Below are 18,776 nucleotides of genomic sequence, written 5' to 3' on the forward strand. Positions count from 1 at the left end.
TTTCTGGTCCTTCCAGATGTATAAGAATCTCCTCTTGGCGTTCCCACAGTGGTGCAGCTGGTTAAAGCTCAGTGTTGCTGCAGGTGCAGGTCAAAGCTGCAGCTTGGATTTGATCCCTGGCCCAGGAACTTCCACATGCTGCCAAAAAAGATAAAAAAGAAAAAAGGAATCTCCTCTTTCCCCCTACCTGGATGTGGTGATTCATTCATTCAATCATTCACTTGACAGATTTTCTTTTTTTCAGTGTAAGACACTCTGATAGGTTTGACGGAGCGTATGGCAAAGGGCATTAACAAAACCCCCACAGATCTGATTTATAGTCTAGTTAGGGCGGAAATGAAATAAACCTGGCCAAATAAGCCACCTAGTACATTTGAATTCAGACAACATGGGGTCAATTTACAGCTGTTGACCTTTGGATAGTTACTTAATCTTTCTGAGTTTCTGCTTCTTTACCTCATAAACAGGAATAATACCTGGCTCAAAGTGTGCTGGGGAGGGTTCAGAAAACTTGGAAAGCTCTAAGCCCGTGGATCAGGATCACTTTCTTGTTCAAATTCTGGGTTGGCACAGTCTTTATCATGTCAGGGCCTCCCCAAGGAGGGGGAATCTCCCTAAAATGGGAGGTGATTGCTTTCAGCAGTTCCTCGCATAAGAATCAGTGTAGGGGAGTTCCCTAGTGGCCCAGCGGTAGAGAACCCGACTAGTAGCCATGAGGATGAGGGTTTGATCCCTGGCCTCGCTCAGTGGGTTAAGGATCTGGCATTGCTGTGAGCTGTGGTGTAGATCTCAGACGCGGCTCAGATCCTGTGCAGCTGTTGCTGTGGTGTAGGCCGGAGGCTGCAGCTCCGATTTGACCCCTAGCCTGTGAACTTCGGTATGCCTTGGGTGTGCCCTAAAAAGACAAAAAAAAAAAAAAAAAAAAAAAAAAAAGAATCAGTGTAGGAGTTCTCTAGTGGTGCAGAGGGTTAAGGATCAGGCATTATCACTGCACTGCTGCAGCTCTGGTTACAGCTGTGGTTGGAGTTTGATCCCTGGCCTGGGAACTTCCACATGCTGTGGGCATGGCAAAAAAAAAAAAAAAATCAACACAGGAGGAGTCCCTTAGACAGGAATCAGCATCTTCCTAGCAGCCTGAGAGATTGGCCAGAAGGGAAGGGCATGCTGAGATCACTCTGCAAAGCAAGCCTGATGTGGGTGACCCTCCCATGCCCGCTATCAGTGAAATGTGGGTGACTCTTATTTGGCTGCATGGAAGTCCTCTGACCTGGGACCAGGCATCCTGAGGTCTTGCCCCAGAAACAGTCCACACTGGGAATCCAGGTCGTTAAACACGTCCTAAGAGCCGCAAGCAAGCAGTGGTAGGTGAATGACAGGGCAAGAGATGAGCCATGCCTTCTTTCTTCCCCTCTCTGAAACCACTGACCTCAACCAGAACACACATAAACTAGAGAGAGCACACTGGAAGCTTGGGTCACCTCCCACCCTTCGTTTCAGCCCTGAGCTCAAGCCAAGAGAAGGAGACCAGCCCAAAGAGCAGAGAGCTGCAGGTCTGGCTTACAAGTCTTTGAGCACGTCAGTTACCACACTGCCCTCCCATGCCTATTTCTCCCATCACCAGGGTATCCTGTAAGAGGGGGAAGAGGGAAGCCAGATCCTGCTGGTGGCTGAAGTCTCTAGGGTGGGTGCAGCAAGGAGGTAAGGTTGGTTTTGATGATCTTAAAGAAAACACTTATCCCATAGGAAGATTTCAGGCAGGACTGGTTTGATCTAAGTTGAGACTATCTGAAAATCAAATCTCCATGTAGGGCAGATGCTTGAGAAATGTTTGTGGACTGCTGCCTGAATCCCCACATGTAGTCCTGCGAGAGTAGACATACGCCTGGGCTGGTTGTGGTTGGGAACCTGAGCGTCTGAGTGTGTGACAGAGCTGGTGGAGGACCAGACCTGCAGGACGAAAGCCAAAGTCAGTCGGCATGTCAGGGTTGACATGAGAGGCCAAGAGTGGAAGAGGAGACAGATGCACTGGGGGAGGGATGGAAGAAAAGGGAGAGACAGGAGACTGAGGCAAAAAGACGGGATAAGAAGGAAAAGGGATGGGAAAGAGGGAGCCAGAAGGGCTAAGAGCTGGAACATCTGTGAGTTTAGGAGTAGAAGTTGGAAATGAGGAAAACAAATTTAGGGACATCTTCAGAAACTAAAAAAAATTCTCTGTGTTAAAATCTATCTTCCTCTCTGTCTCCCACAACAAACTTAGGTTTTGTTTTGTTTTATTTTGTTTTTCTTTTTGGGCCACACCTGTGGCACATGGACGTTCCCAGGCTAGGGGTTGAACCAGAGCTGAAGCTGCCAGCCCATACCATAGCTACAGCAATGCGGGATCTGAGCCGTGTCTGCGACCTACAACACAGCTCACAGTAACGCCAGATCCTTAATCCACTGAGCGAGGGCAGGGATCAAATCCGCATCCTCATGGATACTAGTTGGGTTCATAACCTGCTGAGCCACAATGGGAACTTCTAGTTTCGAAGGAAGGAACTACGTTTAAGTCATTTTTATACCCTCTGCATTTTAGCATAATGCCTGACACGTTAGGTACTCAGTAAGTTGCTTGGCCAAATAAAATATGAAGAAAAGGCAGGACTTAAAGATAGAAGGGCAGAGCTGTAGAAGATAGAGGCTATGTGCTCAGACCCAAGTCCTAGGGATGTGCTTCCAAATCCTAGTTGTGAGGATTAAATGTCTGCAAAGCTCTTAGCAGACGGCCTGTGTGAGTTCCCAACAATGCTGGCTACTGTTATTACTGTTGTCACAGCTGTTGTAAACAAATAAGTGAGATGGGGGCTGTGATAAATGGATTGCATGAAAAGTCCCCAGTTAATGACTCTAGTTCCTTTGTAGTGCTTTTCCACGCCAACGCCAGATCTGGCCACGTGCCTTGCTTTGGCTGATGGGACAGTGGTAAACTTGATGCAAGCAGAGGTGCAGTGGATGAGAAAGACTGCCTATCCTTGACTCCTCACCCTAGAGAGCAGCCACTGCACCCTAGCACTGCTGGAAGGATGCAGGAGACACACAGAGACGCACCAAAATGTTCCAGCTGAGGCCCTCAGAGATCACTCACTGCCCCCACCAACCCACCAACTACAGGTGTATGATCCAGCCCAGGGAAAGTCAGCCAGGTCTAGCCCAGCTCCGCAAGACCACTCGGCCCCAATCCCAAGACTTCCGTTAAATGATAAATGGTTGCTGTTTTAAGCCATTACGTTTGGAATCACTTGTTACACGGCAATAGCTAGCTGATACAGGGGACATGGAAGCCCTTGTCTTCTAAAATTCAAAGGCAAATGAGAGAGGAAGTCAAGGTCTGCCAGGTTTTATTTGTAGAGTCTGCTGTATTTGTACCAGAGGAAGCTGCAAAAAGTGCTTTAGAGAGTCACAGGGAAGGGATGGTAGAAGCAGGTCCCCTCACCAGACCCCCGGGGAGCCTTTCAGGTGGAGGGCAGACCTGAGGCGGAAGGTGGCTGGGGGCAAGTCCAGAGCTGCAACCAAGAGAGCTGAAGCCAGAGGGGAAGGACTTGCCCTAGTTGGCCCCCCCGCAGGTCTCAGGACCTGGGGTCATACACCCGCCCCATGAAGACAGGGAACTTGTGATGCTGGTCCCAGAGCACGAAAAGGAAGGGCTGCTGCACTTCAAAGACCAGCAAACTGCGGGCCACAGAGAAGGCCGAGGCTGCTGCCACCTCCACCCCCGTCTCCATCAGCTCTAGCATGGCCTGGTGCTGCATCGTAGAAACCTGCAGATCTGCGTCCTCTGTCAGCCCACACAGGTTGAGGTCGTAGGTAAAGTCAAAGAATTCTAGGGCATAATCAGAGAAAAAAAAACATGAGTCTAAGGCCAGCACAAACCCCTCGGCTGCTGGAGACACCTGTCCTGAATTTTCTGGGTTGCTCCCAAGTTCCAATACTCTCTTCCTCCTCCTCTTTGTATGTGTGTGTTTTCCTTTTTTGGCCACCCCGCGGCATATGGACTTCCCAGGCCAGGGATCAGATCTGAGCTGCAGTTGCAACCCTACACCAGAGCTGCTGCAGCAACGCTGGATTCTTGACCGACTGTGCCAGGCCAGGGAGGAAACCTATGTCCCAGCGCTCCAGAGACCCCACAGATCTCATTGCGCCCCAGCAGGAACGCCCCTCTTCCCCTTTATCCAATTAGATATCATGCCTTCTCGTTCAGTTCAGGGTACCATCTTTACTTCAATCACTACTTTCTCTCAAGTGGTGAGAGGTCTTGCCCCCAGCCCCCCAAACCCTGAAAAGTGACTCCGTGGCTTCTTTATCAACAAGGACCTTGGGAGTGGGGTAATATATCAGAAAGAGGACATATGTTTTCCAGCGAGGTCATATACAAGGGTGGGATTCATACACTAGGAACCTAGATCATCTATTAGTAGAATCAAGTTCTAGAGCAGAAAATGAAGTGATATATTTGGATAGGAGGTCAGAGGTCAGGAAGTGAGGTCCAAAGGTAGGAAATGGAGTATCTGTTGCTTCTCCTAAACTCAGAAGCCTTCAGACCCTTTTACCTAGAGAGCTTCTTGCATATTCCAGGGGGTACCTGAGTTTGATGCAATGTCTCTGAGGGAAGAGTATCCACCCCACCTCGGTCACCTGTTCCCAGGGTCTGTGTCATAAGGAACCATAAGGAAACAGTTGGGAGGGCTGGAGGCCTGGTCTGGGGTTCTGGCTCACTTCCAATTAGCTCAAGGGACCTTGAGGAAGTCATGCGAACTTTCCGAGTCTCAGCTTCCTTAATAATCCAGTGGGACTGCCTGCCCCTCTAACTCAGAGGGTTGAGCGACCAAATGAGATGATGGATGTGAAAAAAGACTTTTAAGGCCCGCCCCCACCCCATCCCCTACAGCAACCTCTTCTCCTCTGATGGCCTAGGGTCAACCCCAAGCTGCCAGGGCTCACCCAATTTCTCCATGATTGGCAGCATGTCCTGGTTGCCCTTTATTTTGATGCGAGGCATCATGAAGTGAGTGGGATAGAACTTGGTCGACTCCAGCTTATTCATGACAGCCTTGAAGACAGGGGCACTGAGGGCCTTCTCCATGTCTTCCAGACGGTGTTTCAAGGTCTGGGGCACCAGGATCACCAAGCTCAGGTTGTGAGACAGCTGCAGTCGACCCACCTGCAGAGTAAGAGAGGCACCTTATCAGGCTCCTGACCCCGGCTCTCGCCTGGCTCTTACCCTCTGGGTCCCAAGGCTGATCTCCAGTCAGTTGAGACCATCCATTCCGTTTCAAAAAGCAGCAGACAGAACAAGGCTCCTAAACTTTGCCATGAGATGGGGGTGCCAGCTGGGTAAAGGGTGCTGGTCTAACTCTGTGCTGGTGAGATGCAGAGGAATGAGCACGAATGTCTGATCTCATAGGCTGAGATCACATCCTGACTCTAATTTTTTTTTCTTTTTATGGCTGCATGTGCGGCATATGGAGGTTCCCAGGCTAGTGGTTGAATCAGAGCCACAGCTGCTAGCCTACACCACAGCTTATGGCAACGCTGGATCCTTAACCCACTGAGGAAGGCCAGGAATCAAACCCACCTCATGGATAGTAGTTGAGTTCTTAACCCTCTGAGACACAATGGGAACTCCCTGATTTTATTACTGATTAGCTCTGTAATACAGGCAAGAATTTGATCTCTTTGAGCCCTGTTTTCTTCCTCTCAGGTATGTTGTGTATAATGTACCACCACAGTTATCAGGTCAGTCTTTTTTTTTTTTTTTTGTCTTTTTGCTATTTCTTGGGCCGCTCCCGCGGCATATGGAGGTTCCCAGGCTAGGGGTCCAATCGGAGCTGTAGCCACCAGCCTACGCCAGAGCCACAGCAACGCTGGATCCGAGCCGAGTCTGCAACCTACACCACAGCTCATGGCAACGCTGGATCCTTAACCCACTGAGCAAGGGCAGGGATCGAACCCGCAACCTCATGGTTCCTAGTCAGATTTGTTAACCACTGAACCATGACAGGAACTCCTCAGGTCGGTCCTTTTAAAGACTTTTTTTTTGGCAGTGCCCATGGTACCCAGAAGCTCCCAGGCCAGGGATCAAACTTGCACTACAGCAGCGACCCAAGCCACAGCACCAGATCCTTAACTTGCTAGGCCACTAGGGAACTCCCAAGACTTTTGATGGCTTTTCACTGCCTATGAGATTAAGTATAAACCTCTTGGTCTGACAGTCAAGGTCGTGTAAAAGTAGATTCTAGCCTCCCTTTCCAATACGCCGGTAGAAGGACGAACTGGTGTCCAGAGAAAAGTATGAGAGAAAGGCAGGACCCACAGGTCCAATACAAGGGTGTTCTTAACTCAGCGCAAGTATGCCCCCAGTGGACATGTGGCAGTGCTTGGAGGTGGCAGAAACAGGGGCTCACAGTGCTACTGGCATCTAGTAGGTAGAAGCCAGGAATGATGCTAAATCCTACAATGCCCAAGACAGCACCTTGTAACAAAGAATTATCCAAGCCAAGATGTCAACTGTGCCAAGACTGTGAAACCCTACACTTAACAAGACATAAGAAAACGGTATTATGGTTGGGGTTGAGAGATGGAAGAATAATCTAGAATTCAATTGGGCCATGAAGCCATTAGCTGAAAACAATAGACTGTTGGAACTTGAAAAGATGGCCCATAAATTTCAGCACTGTTTACAATAGCCAAGACATGGAAGCAACCTAAATGTCCATTGGTAGGGGAATGCATAAAGAAGATATGGTACATATACACAATGGAACATTACTCAGCCATGAAAAGGAATGAAATAATGCCATCTACAGTGACATGGATGGGTCTAGAGATTATCATGCAAGGTGAAGTAAATCAGACAGAGAAAGACAAATATCATATGATCTCTCTTATATGTGGAAACTAATTAAAAAATAATATAGGAGTTCCTTGGTGGTCTAGTAGTTAGGACTCAGCACTTTCACCACTGCAACCTGGGTTCAATCCCTGGTCTGGGAACTGAGATCCCACATCAAGCTGCAGCCAAAATAAAGATGGAAATGAGCTTATTTACAAAACAGAAACACACTCACAGATTTCAAAGTCAAATTCATGGTTACAAAAGGGGAAACGTGGGGAGGGAGAGATAAATAAGGAGTTTGGGCTTCACAGACACATACTACTATATATAAAATAGATAACTAGGTGTTCCTGATGTGGTGCAGTTCGGTAAGAATCCAACTGCAGTGGCACAGATTGCGGTAGTGGCTTGGATTCAATCCCTGGCCTGAGAACTTCCATATGCTGCAGGTGCAGCCATTAAAAAAAAAATTATTAAAAAAATTAACTAGGAGTTCCCAATGCAGCTCAGTGGTAATGAACCCAACTAGTATCCATGAGGATTTGGGTTCGGTCCCTGGCCTCAGTCAGTGGGTTAAGGATTCCGCATTGCTATAAGCTGTGGTGTAGGTCACAGATGTGGTTCGGATCCCACGTTCCTGTCGCTGTGGTGCAGGCTGGCAGCTGCAGCTCCAATTCAACCCCTAACCTAGGAACTTCTATATCCCGTGGATGTGGCCTGAAAAAAAGACCAAAAAACATTAACTAACAAGGGCCTACTATATAGCACAGAGAGTTCTACTCGGTATTCTGTAATAACCTATATGGGAAAAGAATCTGAAAAAAAAAAATGGATGTATGTTTATGTGTAACTGATTCATTTTGCTGCACACCTGAAACTAACACTACATGGTTAAGTCAAATATATACAATAACATTTTTTTAAATGGCCCAGAAGAAGAAGGTTGTAAGCCCATTTATCAACTGAAGAGGCTGGACATGGGGTCCCTATTGACAGAGGCTCTAAAGAAGGTACACTTAGCCGGCAGTACATACCCCTCATGCCTGTAGGCTATGGACCCTGCCTCTCTGACCAAAAAAGTTACCATGTTGTGGTCTGGAATTTTCCAGCTGGTACCATCCGTATACCTGAGTTGGTAAACCTACATCCCTTAGTTGGGGAAATACTCTTTTAAGTTCCAGGGAAATTCAGAAGGAAGTATGGGAATGACAAAGTAAACTGTGATTTGAACAAGACTGGGTGGGATTATGTCATTCAGTGTGAGAATGATGTTGAAGTGCTGGCTGAAAGTTGTTTTACTCTTCAAATTTAATTATTATTACTTTTTTGGTCTTTTTAGGGCTGCACTTGCAGCATATGGAGGTTCCCAGGCTAGGGGTCCAATCGGAGCTATAGCTGCCAGCCGACACCACAGCCACAGCAACGCCAGATCCGAGCCACGTCTGCGACCTACACCACAGTTTGCGGCAAAGCTGGATCCTTAACCCACTGAGCGAGGCCAGGGATCAAACCTGCAACCTCGTGGTTCCCAGTTGGATTCGTTTCCACTGAGCCAGGATGGGAACTCCAAATTTAATTTTTTCTTTTTCCTTTTTTCAGCCACACCCACAGCCTCTGGAAATCTCCCGGCCATGGATCGAATCTGAGCCACATCCTGTGGCAATGCCAGATCCTTAACCCACTGTGCCAGGCCAGGGATCAAACCAGCAATGCTGGAGTTTCTGTCGTGGCTCAGGGGTTAATGAACCCAACTAGGATCCATGAAGAGGCAGGTTTGATCCTTGACCTCGCTCAGCGGGTGAAGGATCCGGCGTTCCCGTGAGCTGTACAGCTTGCAGATGCTGCTTGGCTATGGCATTGCTATGGCTGTGGCATAGGCCAGGAGCTGTAGCTGATTGGACCCCTAGCCTGGGAACCTCCATGTGCTGCAGGCACAGCCCTAAAAAGCAAAAACAAAAAAAACACAGCAATGCCACTGAGACAAGCTGGATCATTAACCCACTGCACTACAGTGGGGACTCCCAAATTTAATTTTCGATTCACAAGTGGGCTTTAGGTGCTAGGAAGATATGGCCAAGCAGGATTGTAATTCTGTTCTGTCAGGTATTTGCATGCTAAGAAAGAAAATCAAGTATATTAAATGTATAAAGTATATTTTAAAAGCATATACATAAGTTCAAAATGCTTATGGGAATATTAATGAACCATATTTGTAAGTGAAACAAATGGTTTAAAGGAGTTTAATCCGTTCCATGTGGCTTACTTAACTGAAGAACAAATGAAAGAGTTTTTTACTAAAATTATTATAAATAATATAACAAAGTCAGCTTAAAATTTAAAGGCTTAGGTAAAATTTGATTTTGAATTTATAATATATATTAAATCAAGTATTTGTTTAAAAACCATTGAACTGTAAATAGTGCATAAAACTCTTCCTTTTACATTAAACCCCCCCCTTTTTTTTACATTAAAAAGAGCATGTTGTTCTAGCTCTGTTAAATTGTTGGGAATGTTCAAATTCATTGTATAGGGAGGGGTGGTAAGAAGGGCGGAAAAATGCATGAATCTGGAGTTCCCATTGTGGCTCAGTGGGTTAGGAAGCAGACAGTGTTTGTGATGATGTGGGTTTGATCCCTAGCCTTGCTCAGTGGATTAAGGATCTGGTGTTGCTGTGGCTGTGGTGCAGGTTGCAGACACAGTTCAGATCCCGTGTTGCTGTGGCTGTGGTGTAGGCCAGCAGCTGCAGCTCTGATTCAACCCTTAGCCTGGGAACTTCCATATACCGTGGGTGCAGCCCTAAAAAGACAAAAAAAAAAAAAAAAAAAAAAAAAAAAGAAAGAAAAAGACAAAGAAAGAAGTAAAATGCGTGAATGGTTAAGAATGGTCAAAAGCAACCTCCGTAGGAAGTCTTCCTAGCTACTCATCCTGAGTTGCTGCCTTTAGCAACTTCCATCAAATTCATTTAAAGTGGAATTCATTTATTTATTCAGCAAACATAACAAGCACTTATTATTACATATGGCATTGTTCTAAGCCCTGAGGATATAGTAGGAAAGAAAACAGGTAAGCTCTCTGTTCTGAAGGAAAGAGATAATATCTCAGCGAGATAGACAATACAGCAGTCAAATAAGCAAATACACCACATAATTTCAGACAGTGATAAGTACCAAGGCTATAATAATACCAGGTGATGTTACAGGGTCAAGAGGAGGCTACTTTCAGGAGGGGGAAGGCCTCTCTGCCAAGGTGGGCTTTTCGCTGACACCCGGATGAGCAGAAGGAACAAGTGATGTGAAAATCGGAGGGAAGAGGGTCCAGACAGAGAAAAGCTGGGGAAAGCTCCTGTGGGGAAATAAGCCTGGCATGTTCCAGAACAGATCCTTTACTTCTCAGCCCAGTACTAAGCCACTGGGTATTTCCCATTGTTTTCCTTCTCATAGGTCTGTGTCTTGCTGTCCCAACAAGGCAGAAATATCTGGTCACTGGGTATGAGACAGTTCACTAACTAGAATCTTCTGGGCTCCATATTCTGTCTTCCCTCCCTCCTCATCCATTGAAATCATACTGTTCTGAAGTTCCCACTGTGGCTCAGCGGTTAAGGAACCCACCAGCATCCATGAGGAAGTGGGTTTGACCCCTGGCCCTGCTCAGTGGGTTAAGGACCCAGCATTGTTGTGAACTGTGGTGTAGGCTGGCAGCTACAGCTCTGACTCAACCTCTAGCCTGGGAACATCCATATGCCTTGGGTGCAGCCCTAAAAAGACCAAAAAAAAAAAAAAAAAAATCATACTGTGTAATTTCTGCTAAGGACCTTAAGCCATTTAACACATGCACTTACCACATGCATGAACACATGGATACACCCAGACGGGTGTACACATATAGATGCGTGCTATCTATACACAGATACACACCCACCCACAGAGGGTTACTGAGGCAGCAGGGTCTACTGGTAGGTTGACTGGAAAGAGAAACAGAGGCACAGAATAGGAACATGACTCACTTTTTGCCATTTATTGCAGTAGAGATACATGAAGAAACTTTAGAATCCTACTCTCCAATCTCAAATATACAATGCCTGCCTCGGCCAAGGCTGGAGAGGGGAGAGAGAGAAAAGATAGGGTGGAAACAGAGGTGGAAGGAGAAGAAAGGATGAATTAGTAAGGGTGTGCCCCAAACTGATGGTAGCAGAAAAGAAATCAAGACATGCAAGAGACTCTGAAGCAGAAGTGGGAAGAGCCAAGAACTTACCTTGGCCTTCAAAGTTGGGTCTGTGAAATGGGCCACAGGGTACTTCTTGCTAGTCAGCATGTGCACTTTTATCTCAGAGGATTTGCTGTAGAAGGCCTCCAAACTTGTTTTTTTGTGATTAAACATTACCTTCCACTTGGCTAGAGGGAAGAGTGGGGCAGGGTTACTCTAAAGCGGGTGGGGAGAGGATGGAGGGGCGTTCAAGGGTCTGTTAGCAAGGGCTGGGACAGGTACCGTGGGATCTGGTTGTGGCCTCTGAGGTGGGGTGGGTTTTAAGCCAGGAGGAGAAGGAGGACTTGGGATGGGGAGACATCCTGGTCCAGGGCCTCCTTACCACTCAGGTAGATGGCATTGAGGAGGACAAGGCGGGTTTCAGAGGGCAGGCTGTTCAGCAGCTGATTGATTCTGTGGTTGGTCTTCTCGGCCACCCAGGCATTGATGAGCTCCAAGTTGACATTACTGTCATTTCCCAGGGTTCTGGGGCTGCTCCCATACAGGCTCTGAGAGGCATTCAGGAAGGTGTCCCTTATGGCCAGGTCTGGCATTGGGTTAAGAGAGGGAGGCATGAGTTTCCTGAACATTCTCTCCTCTGCCAAGAGCAGGCCTGGAAAGGGAGCTGGTTTCCCATCACCCTTTCCACTTGCTCCAATGAAGACAGCACGTCAGAGCAGGGGTCCAGCCCCACATCCTACAGCTGAGCTAAATAAGGCCCAGAGAAGGCAAATCCTGAGCTAAGAGCAGGAGAGGTCATCCTAGGCCTTTGCTGACTCTATTCGCCATGTGACCGTGACTTGGCAAAGGAACTCTTTGAGATCTTACTCCCATTTGCCTGTATTTTCCCCCTTTTCTTCCCTTAATTCAGCAGGAAACAGACTCTGCCTTCCAGCCTCAGTGGAAGGCTCTGATGACTTCCTGGGTTTTGCTCTCCGAAGCCTGGGTCCACTAAAGAAAATAAGCATTTGAAAGAGAAATTTTTCCTGGACTAAATACATAATATTGAATGCAGTTGCACTTTCCACCAAACTAGCAAGACAGAAGAAAACTGATTGACAGCAAATAAATACATGCAATGTTTCTTGAATACCTCTGAGCTCTATTTTTCCCATCTCTAAAAAGTTTTTTTTTTTGTTTTTTGCTTTTTTTTTTTTGCTTTTTTAGGGCCGCACCTATAGCATATGGGTCGAATCAGAGCTGCAGATCCAAGCCTCATCTGTGACCTACACCACAGCTCACGGCAATGCCGGATCCCTAACCCACTGATCAAGGCCAGGGATGGAACCCACATCCTCATGGATACTAGTCTGGTTCATAACCTGCTAAGCCACAGCAGGAATTCCAGCTTTTTTTTTTTTTTTTTTTTTTTTTTTTTTTTCCCCTCCTGCAGCATGCAGAAGCTTCCCAGCCCTGGACCAAACCCAAGTCACAGCAGTGACAACACTGGATCCTCAACCCACTGGGCCACCAGGGAATTCCAAGTATTGCCTTTATAGTTTAAAAAAAAAAAAGAAAAAAAGACAGGAATTTTTCCTCCCCTTATTTGAAGAGGGTATCACACCAAATCTGTAATTTTCAAACTCGGTAGAATTAAGATTTCAAATATAGTCATATCTGAAGCCCATTATACGAGAGAGCTCTGGCTGGAGTTCCCCAGTGGCCTGGGGGTTAAGTGGTCACTCCCCACTCAACTTCCCTAACTTCTCACTCCCACCAGGACTCTTGCAGCAGCTCTGCAGAGCCCTAGGGCTCTGGGGGATAAAATCTGAAATAACTGCATGAGATCATTTTGGAAGCTTATTGCTCTTCTCACCTAGCTAATAATGTAATGCAGGTAAATGATGACCAATTCATATAACACAAAAGCACAAAGCACAGAGAACAGGAGTCCCAAGACTCCCCTGAACCAAGATTAGCAAACATTTTTTGCCTGTTTTATGTCTAGAGCCCTCTCGCCCTATCTATGACTGAACCAAGAAGGACATTCTTGCTCTAAACAGAGCTGATGAATCCCAATGACTTGCCCAAGGTCTCAGCAGTGAAGCCACCTGATCTATCTGAGGCCCTGCCCTGCACCCCCACATTCCAGTCCTAAACTCCCTCTGTCCTCTCTTCCCCCAGTGCTGGGTCTCCATCAAAATCCTGAGGACCCTGCTCGGCACCGGCCTTCCTTCCAGGGCACTCACCTGGGCTGTGGAAGATCTGAGAGACTGAGGTGAAGCCTTCGGACCTGAAGGCCTTCAGGGCCTGGTGGACACAGGTGAAGTCTTTGGGGTAAGAGAGGAGGTTCTCCAGGTTTCCCTTGGTTTCGTCCCCAGCCCCTGAAAGAAACAGCTGAGATGAGGGGACCTGCAGGAGGAGTGGAGGACAGCACCGCTGGGGGCCAGGGTTGAGGGACCACGCTGGGATGGGTGGGGAAATCATACATCATCAGAGCTAGAGGAGTCTGGGAAGATAACACATGTCAGAAAGAGAAGGGTGGGGAATTATGAATTATCAGAGGATTTTCTAGGGCTTTGAATATTTTCTCTCTCCATTTTTCGACCTGATTTTATTTATCTACTTATGTATGTATTTATTTATTGGCTGTGCATGCAGCATGTGAACATTCCTGGACCAAGGACTGAGCTGATGTCACAGCAGTGACCCAAGCCGTTGCAGTGGCAACGCTGGATCCTTAACCCACGGCACTACTGGAGAGCTCCTTCTACCTAATTTTTTTTTTTTTTTTTTTGGTCTTTTTATGGCTGTATCCGTGGTGGCATATGGAAGTTCCCAGGCTAGGTGTCAAATTGGAGCTGTAGCTACTGGCCTAAGCCACAGCCACAGCAATGCAGGATCCAGGCTGCGTCTGCAACCTACACCACAGCTCACAGCAATGCTGGATCCTTAACCCACTGAGCAAAGCCAGGGATTGAATCCACATCCTCATGGATACTGGTTGGATTCATTTCCTCTGTGCCACAACAGGAATTCCCCAACTATTCGCAACATTGTAAATCAACTATACTTTAATTAAAAAATATTTTTTTTAAATACTACTCATCATCCAAAGCCTGGTCCAATCACTGCCTGCCCACATTAACTATTACTTAGTTGATTTGGGTTTACAAAGTTTCATTCTATAGGCAGTGACACCAGATCACTATTAAGAGGAGACAGAGAATCATAAAAGTGGATGGGTGGTTGATACTCTTTCTGTTATGTATTTATTTATTTATTTTTGTTGTTGTTACTATTTCTTGGGCCGCTCCCGCGGCATATGGAGGTTCCCAGGCTAGGGGTCCAATCGGAGCTGTAGCCACCGGCCTACGCCAGAGCCACAGCAAAGCGGGATCCGAGCCGCGTCTGCAACCTACACCACAGCTCACGGCAACGCCGGATCCTTAACCCACTGAGCAAGGGCAGGGACCGAACCCGCAACCTCATGGTTCCTCGTCGGATTCGTTAACCACTGCGCCACGACGGGAACTCCCTGTTATTTATTATTAAACATTCATTGTACATATCTTCTTGTTGTGGGTAAAATTTATGAAGCTCTTAACTCGTGCTTCTCCTGTCTTATCTCATTGACTCTTCACAATAACCCTTTTATGGAAGGACAATTACGATCCCTATTTCACAGATGAGAAAACTGAGGTTTGAGTGAGTAAGCAATTTACTCATTTTAAGATCACAGAGTTAGTAAATGGAGGCTGGAGAAAGGAGTCAAGCCATATCTTTGGGCAATAAAGAAACTAACCAAAACAGAGAAAAAGAAATTAACTAAAACCAACCAACTGTAATGTGCCTCCTAAGGGACATCTGGCCATGTCTGGACACATTTTGGTTGTCATAATTGGGAGTGGGGTGCTCCTGGCATCTAGTGGGTACAGGCTAGGGGTGTTAGGATTCTGGGACTCCAGAAGAAAGGCTCTTATGAGCTCACTGTACTGTCTCTAGCAGCCTTCCTGGAATAACTCCTTGGAGCGACAGCTCTGTCCCCACTGCCTGGAGCACTTTGTGCCATTCCTACGGTAATTACCCCATGGCACTTGACAGTTGTCTCTCAGGAATGCAGAGGGATTAACATTTTGATGTCCTACCAAGTCAGGCACTGGGCCATCTGCTTAATTTTTTTTAGGTAACTACAACCATTTCCATTTTACACACAAGGACTTAGAGAAGTTAAGCGGTTTGCCCAAGGTCACACAGCTAAAAAGCAACACTATTGTGATTCTACTCTACATCCTTCTCTCTCTCTTTTTCTTTTTAGGACCACACCTGCAGCATATGGAAGTTCCCGGGCTAGCAGCTGAATGGTATTCGCACCTGCCAGCCTACACCACAGCCACAGCAATGCCACATCTGTGACCAGCTTTCAGCAACGTCAGATCCTTAACCCACTGAGCAAGGCAGGGATCAGACCACATTTTCATGGAGATTAGTGGGGTTCTTAACCCACTGAGCTACAGTGGGAACTCCCTACATCCTTCTAATTCATCTTCCTTATCGCCTTACGTTGAACCACAGTTGGGAGATGGTACTTTATTGTATATGTTCTTGTATAGGCCATAGGATTTTATAAGCCATCGTGCCTCTGAAATCATTGCTAAATGAAAGAATCAATGAATGTTGGAGAATAAAAAGATTCCCTCCCCCAAGATAGCCCAATTTTATAGCTTCCTTCCTGAGGAAGCTTTGCAGGTCTCCAGGTAGATAGGCCCATCATGGGAACATCTAACATATGCCCTAGAGACAACACAGTCCGAGTTCTTACCGAGCAGGACGTGGGTGAGGAGGCTGGCGATGCTGAATGGGGAGAAGACCATGTTGGTCCCTGCCTTCTTTATTGCCGAAAAAGCATGGTAGAGCCTCACGGAGAAATCGGTCAAAGCCTCCCCCAGCACGGCCTCTGCTGAATGACTCTCCTCGGGGCAGGAGATGGAAGGCACTGGGCAGAAGGGCTTGGTAGTGGGCAAGAAGGGCTCGGTAGTGGTCAAGAAGGGCTTGGTGGTGGGCAGGGTAGTTGGTTCGATGGGTTGAGTGGTGGACTGGTTGACGGGCTGGGTGGCACTGGTTGTTACGATGGTCAGGTTGGTTGGGAAGATGGAAGAGCTCTTGGTGGGTTGAATGGATACAATCTTGGAAATATCTCCCTTTGCGATATCACCTTCATTTTTCCCTTCTTCCGAGCTCCCTGGATCCACATGGCTGACATCATTCAGGGTTGAGGAGGCTCTATCCTGTGGTTCAAGAGACTTTCTTTCTTTCTTCCATTTTAAGGCACAATGCCCTTCATACACTCAACACAGGAAGAGAAGGTGGGATACCAGAGAATTATTCTCGGGAAAGGCTGGTGGGAGAGGGGCCTGCCCTGGAGCCACCACCGCTAATTCTTTCAGACCATGCATGGATTATCCCATTTCACTGAGAAAAAAGATATATGAACTAACTACCCAGAGTCTTACAGAAGCAGGAGGCAAAACTAGATGTCAAACTTTGGTCTCTGATGCCAGACCCCTTGAGTACATCATCTGATGCATCTCCAAGGCCAGTGCCAATGCCAGCTTCCACACGTGCCCTGAATGCACAGGCCAAAGTACCACCCACCTTTCTCCTGGGCTCATCTGTTCCCCCTGACCTCCCAGACCGCTGTGGAGAGCTTAGGTCTCGGCAGCCCACCTCCCCACCCTCACAACGCAGTTTTCCTGAACAAACCCCTCGCTTTTGTTTTTTGTTTGGCCAATGCCTGCCGCATCTGAAAATTCCCTGGCCAGGGATCGAACCCATGCCACATTTGGAATCAGAGCCACAGCAGTGGCGACTGCCGTATACTTAACCCAATGAGCCACGAGGGAACTCCCCAAACCCTCGATTTTAATATCAAAAAATGCTGTCCCTCTCCTTGCCCTCTTTGATCCTTCTGCTTTATTTCTCCATTTTGTGAATCAGGGCAGGCAGGCTCGGAGAAGTAACTGGCTCAAGGCCAGCACAGCCGGCACCATAGCGAGTCAGAATTAGACCTTGCCTGGGCCTGAGTTCGCCGCTTTTTCCACGTTCTGTACGAACTCCTGTGCGAGGGTCACATTTGCTAATCCCAAAAGGAGCTCTCCTCATTCTCCGGAGCCTGAAGGGTTAATCCTCAGCCCCGACCCCTACCCCCACTTCCCACCCCCACCCCAGGAAGGGGCCACTCACCCCAGCCAGCAGCAGCAGCAGCAGCAGGAGGGTCAGCGGGGTCAGCCTGAAGGCCATCTGGGCGGCGACGTCAGCCCGGACCTGCAGGGCCAGGCAGCGTCGGTGCCAGCTCCAAGCCTCGGGCCTAGGGGGCCTCCTACTACCCCACCCCTGGGCCCGCCCTCATTCCATTCCAGGCCCGAGCCCCTCTCTGCGAATTCCCCCTCCTCCCGCCTCCCTCCCGGGGCCACCTTCTCCCTGGCTCCTCCCCCTGTTTTGTTTTCCCCAAAACCGCTTCCCTTTCCCGGCACCGGCTGGCCCTTCCTCCCCCGCCCCGGACCCGGGTCTCCGTCCATCTGTTCCATCCAGAGGGTCCTGCTTTAGCCAAACAATGAGGCCGGGCCAGGGGGAGGAGGGGAGGTCCAGAGGGGCTGGGCACGGCAGCCCTGGGGATGGAGATGGAGGGGAAGGGGGGTGGAGGCAGAAGCCTAGGTGGCAGCAAGCCTACTAGGTCTGCAGAGATTAAGCGGCACTGGGGGAGGGAAAGAAGGCTAGGAGGATGAAGAGAGCTCCTTCCCCCAACTCCCCCAGACCCAGCACCAAACCTGCTCCCCACTCCTGGTCACTGGGCAGCTTCAGAGCCGACTGAGTGGACAGTCTCACAGGGTCAGGGAGGGTGGGGTGGGGTGGGGGTGGGGGTTGGGTCTCAGCTATTGGCTGGCCCAGGACACTGCCCAGTTACAAATTAAGGATGATTGATCACTGGTGTGAATTCCTGTAAATCAGGATGGGACGAACCACTTGGTCCAGCTTTGCAAGCAAGTTCTGGAATGTAGCCCAAAGCCCCTTGGGAGCCAGGAGTGGGGAAGCCTGGGTGCAGCTCTCAGCTCTACACACCCAAGCTCCTCCTCCATCTTCGTGGGTCATGATGGGGACAGCACTGACACAAAATGTGCTCCACAGTTTGCAAAGCAACCAGCTTTCCGGGAATTGGCCATCTCAAAGTAAGGGTTGGGAAATAGGCCCATTTGGTAGCTAAGAAACTGGGAGTTCCCGCTGTGGTGCAATGGGATCAGCGGCATCTCTGGAGTGCAGGCATGCAGGTTCAGTCCCCAGCACCTCTGGGCGGGTTAAGGATCTACGTTGCCACAACTGCAGCGTAGATCTCGACTATGCCTCGGATCTGATCCCTGGCCCAGGAACTCCATTCGTGCCCTGCAGCACTTAAGTGGCTGGCTCTCGATCGCCCTCACTTGGAGATAAGCCTGGACCCCACTTCCGGAAGTCCGAATCTCGCCCCTGCTCTCCTCCCTGGGTGTTGTGCTTCTCTGCCTGGAGCTGGAACAAGTGGTTTTCTTGTGCAACAGAGGAGGAATCTGAGGCACACAGCCCAGCAAGTATTCACCTTAAGTGAAAAACAGAAAGTTGGGGTGTGTGTGATGAGGGGTGGTAGGGCGTAGCCTGGGAGCCAGCAGACCTGGCTGTGAGACCTGGCTTGCTG

The 18,776-nt window shown here is 48.3% G+C and overlaps 1 protein-coding gene across 2 annotated transcripts; it reads right to left on the reverse strand.

Moving 5' to 3' along the window:
- SERPING1 (serpin family G member 1) lies at nucleotides 3,361-18,027 on the reverse strand. 2 transcript variants are annotated; one of them, XM_005660873.3, is made up of 8 exons: nucleotides 17,881-18,027; nucleotides 17,297-17,377; nucleotides 15,876-16,341; nucleotides 13,303-13,437; nucleotides 11,457-11,660; nucleotides 11,123-11,262; nucleotides 4,978-5,197; nucleotides 3,361-3,859 (listed from the first exon to the last, which is right to left on the reverse strand). In XM_005660873.3, the coding sequence occupies exons 2-8, from the start codon at nucleotides 17,351-17,353 to the stop codon at nucleotides 3,606-3,608; spliced, it is 1,476 nt and encodes a 491-aa protein (XP_005660930.1). In that variant the 5' UTR covers nucleotides 17,354-17,377; nucleotides 17,881-18,027; the 3' UTR covers nucleotides 3,361-3,605.

Source organism: Sus scrofa, chromosome 2 (genome assembly GCF_000003025.6).
Source record: "Sus scrofa isolate TJ Tabasco breed Duroc chromosome 2, Sscrofa11.1, whole genome shotgun sequence".
Lineage (NCBI taxonomy): Eukaryota > Metazoa > Chordata > Mammalia > Artiodactyla > Suidae > Sus > Sus scrofa.

Bases quoted from the DNA above. Each gene is read 5' to 3' on its own strand.
- SERPING1 (XM_005660873.3), bottom strand. From the start codon at position 17,353: ATGGCCTTCAGGCTGACCCCGCTGACCCTCCTGCTGCTGCTGCTGCTG. The intron at 11,661-13,302 runs GTGAGTGCCCTG...ACCCAATGCCAG, and splicing joins TCAGATCTTCCACAGCCCAG to ACCTGGCCATAAGGGACACC. The intron at 11,263-11,456 runs GTAAGGAGGCCC...TCTTCCCTCTAG, and splicing joins CAATGCCATCTACCTGAGTG to CCAAGTGGAAGGTAATGTTT.